This window comes from Lipotes vexillifer, unplaced genomic scaffold (assembly GCF_000442215.2).
Source record: "Lipotes vexillifer unplaced genomic scaffold, Lipotes_vexillifer_v1.1 scaffold1503, whole genome shotgun sequence".
Classification (NCBI taxonomy): domain Eukaryota; kingdom Metazoa; phylum Chordata; class Mammalia; order Artiodactyla; family Lipotidae; genus Lipotes; species Lipotes vexillifer.
In genome coordinates this window covers 722358-725165 of record NW_006772915.1, presented here as the reverse complement: position 1 = coordinate 725165, position 2808 = coordinate 722358, and the positions used below count along the sequence as shown (strand labels likewise).

The 2808-nt window shown below is 58.5% G+C and overlaps 1 protein-coding gene across 1 annotated transcript in view; it reads left to right on the top strand.

Annotated features, from left to right (window-relative positions):
- Positions 1–349: 349 nt before the first annotated feature.
- RGMA (repulsive guidance molecule BMP co-receptor a) overlaps positions 350–2808 on the top strand; it is a 44040-nt gene continuing 41581 nt past the window's right edge. The window contains exon 1 of the mRNA XM_007447935.1: positions 350–417. Coding sequence (XP_007447997.1) covers positions 404–417 — 14 coding nt within the window. The 5' untranslated portion in view covers positions 350–403. The remainder of the gene's footprint in view (positions 418–2808) is intronic.

The following is a 2808-nucleotide window of genomic DNA, read 5'->3' as shown; positions in this document are numbered from 1 at the left end:
CCAGCCTGCGCCCCGGGCGGCCGGCCCGCCCCTTCCCCTCCGCGCGCAAACGAACCTCTCGACGCCGCGCTCCGCGGCTGCCGGCTGGGGCCGGGCGAGGGAGGGGGCTAGCCCGAACAGCCCGACTCTGCAGTAGTCTCCCGAGCGCGGGCTGCGCCGCCCGAGCCGCTAGGCTGCGGAAGCACTAGCCGTTCGCTCACGGGCCGGCTCCTCCAGGCGCTCGCAGGCATGCAGCCCGGGAGCAGGCGGCGCGCCCCGGGCCGCTGCTGAGCCGGCCCGGGCGGCGGGGACCATCGCCTGCCGAACCCCTCCCACCTTGCCCCGGGGCCGACGAGCGGCGCCCCGGCACCCCCTCTTCGCCCGCAGCCCCGCCAGCGCCACCCACCGCGGGCTGCAGGGGCTCATGCAGCCGCCAAGGTAAGCGCGGGCCGGGAGCGAGACGGACCCGGCTCTCGACATCCCGGAGGCGCCGCCGCCACTTGTTCGGGGCACGACACCGCTGTGGTCCTCCCCAACCCTGCGTCTCATCTTGCCCAGATTTGGAGCTTTGCTGCGCCTCGATCCCTTTGGCTCTTGGCAGCAGTAAAGTTTTTGTGGTTTGGTATTTGCTCTTTTTTCCTAAAATGCTCTCCCCGGGCAGCCGGCAGCGCGCGTGGTTGGGCAGACCCGGCGAACGTCTGTACCACTGTGCGTGTGCTGGGAGCTCCCTTTCTCCCGCGCGGCCGTTGCAGTCGGCCCGCGGAGCCTGGGACTGAGCGGGCCACCCGGCTGTCCAGCCGTGAACCCCGTTGGCACGACTCTCTCGGCCCCCTCCTCCTGCTCTGCGCCCGGCTGCCTAACCAGCTGCAGAGTCGCGGCTGCCCCGGGGGGCGTCGACGCGGCGCACTGTCTGAGCTCGGGTCCGAGCGGTCCTTCGCCTGGGAGGGCAAGTGCGCAGGAAGGTGAGGGACTTGGGATGCGTGTTTAAGGGATAGGATCCCCGAGTGACCCTGACGTTCCCAAGTGGACAGGTGGGCCCGGCGGCCCGGGCACAGCGACGGCTGCGCGCGTGGCCCGAGCCGTGGCTCATCCCAGGGAACGAGTAGGGCAGGGGAACAGGTGTATTTAGGGGGAGGGCCGATGTGGGGGACGCTCGGATGCAATTCTTGATTTGCATCCTCTTAATGTAATTGCATAAGATTTTCTCGGAGGTAGAACCAGTTCCCGCAAGTTGAGTTTTTTTAATGGGAGCCTGCGGGCTGCTATTATGTGGTGTGGTTTCGGAAGGCGTTGGATTGTATTTATTTTATAAATCGGATGTCTTGCAATCGGATTAGGGGAAATCGCGCCATCTAGCGGAAATGGTACGCTGCGCGTTTCCTTTAGGCCGAGAAGTTGGAGGTTCTCAAAGTAGGAGATTCCGGCGCGTGGCGTGGAGGCAGGAACCAGCGGGCGGGTCCTGGGATGAGTATTTCTAGGTATATTTACAGTGCGGCTGAGCGGGAGCTCAGCGACGCCCCCAGCTCCGCACGCCAAGCTCAAGGGCCAGAATTGCAGCTCGTACTGAGTGGCAGGTTGTCACCTCCAGGAGATCGTCACCTTCTTCTGGCTTGAGGGTCCTCTAGCAAGAACATAACGTAAAATGTTGCCCGCCGGTGAGTCTGTGCCTGTTCTCTGGGCATCTGTCCCAGAAATCGGAAAAACCTATGCACGGACCGTGGTCTTCTCCCGTGTATCACAGATGAGTGATTTTTCAGGCGAATCTTGAGCCATAACCCCTAGAAAAGAGATTGGCTGGGCTCTAAAGGGCAGCTGAAGGAGAGAATTGAGAAAGAGTCTGGTGCAGATCTGTACAGGAAAGGTATAATATACCAAAATGGCATTTTTTTTTTACACAAAGAAGAGGCTTCCTGCTGTTCCACTACCACAGCGAGTGACAAGCAGGCCTCCTTTATGAGAGGGACATGATCTCCAGTTAGCAGCTGGGGCAGACTTTGCTGGACAGCAAGCGGAGCCAACAAAGACTGTGGGTGGGGCTCCCTGTCCTTGGTGCCTGGTTTTTGCTGCCACCTTCCAGGCCAGATGATATTAGCACTGAGCTGGACTCTCCCTGTTCTGAAGTGTAGTCTGCTTCCTTGTAGAGCAGTGTGGTGTTCTCCTTGTGGGGAGGACCCTTGCCCCCTTAAGATCCTCCGAGCTGTGGTGGTGGTGAGGGAGGTCTCAGCCTCCTTTTTTCAATAGCCCTGCTCCCATCATTTCCCTCCCAGGTGACAGGTGCTTATGCTCTGAATAGACATATGGAGTGGTGGGTGGCTTATCTGCTTACTCCCCACACTATCTCAAACCGCCTCGCCGTTTGCAGGTGTTTATTTAATAACTAGATTTATGACAAAGAGGGTCTTGCAGTAACCTGGCATCTTATTCAAATAGGGCTTCTCTGACCTTTGCTAAGAAACCTCTGTCTGCTTTCTTTCCTTACAAGCCTCTCCAAGGCGTGACTCGCTCCCTCCCCAGTGGGTGTAATAATACAGAATGGAGGATGAAAAGCTCCTGGTTAATATGACCCTTGACTTGGCTCTTCAACCGCCCTGTGGGAGCCCAATACAGGAATTCTTAGATGAGGAGACGCAAAATAAAATGAATAGGTACTGAGCATTCCTAACATTGGGACAGGGAGTTTTTCAAGTCACTCTCACAATGATGCTCGCTGCTTCTAGGAAGCAGGCAGGAAGAGGTGCTGGCACTTGCACTTCTCAGAAGAGGAAACTGATGCCCGGAGAGGTGCAGAGGAATAGCCAAGGTTCTGTGAGTTTAAAGTGCTTTTTTCCC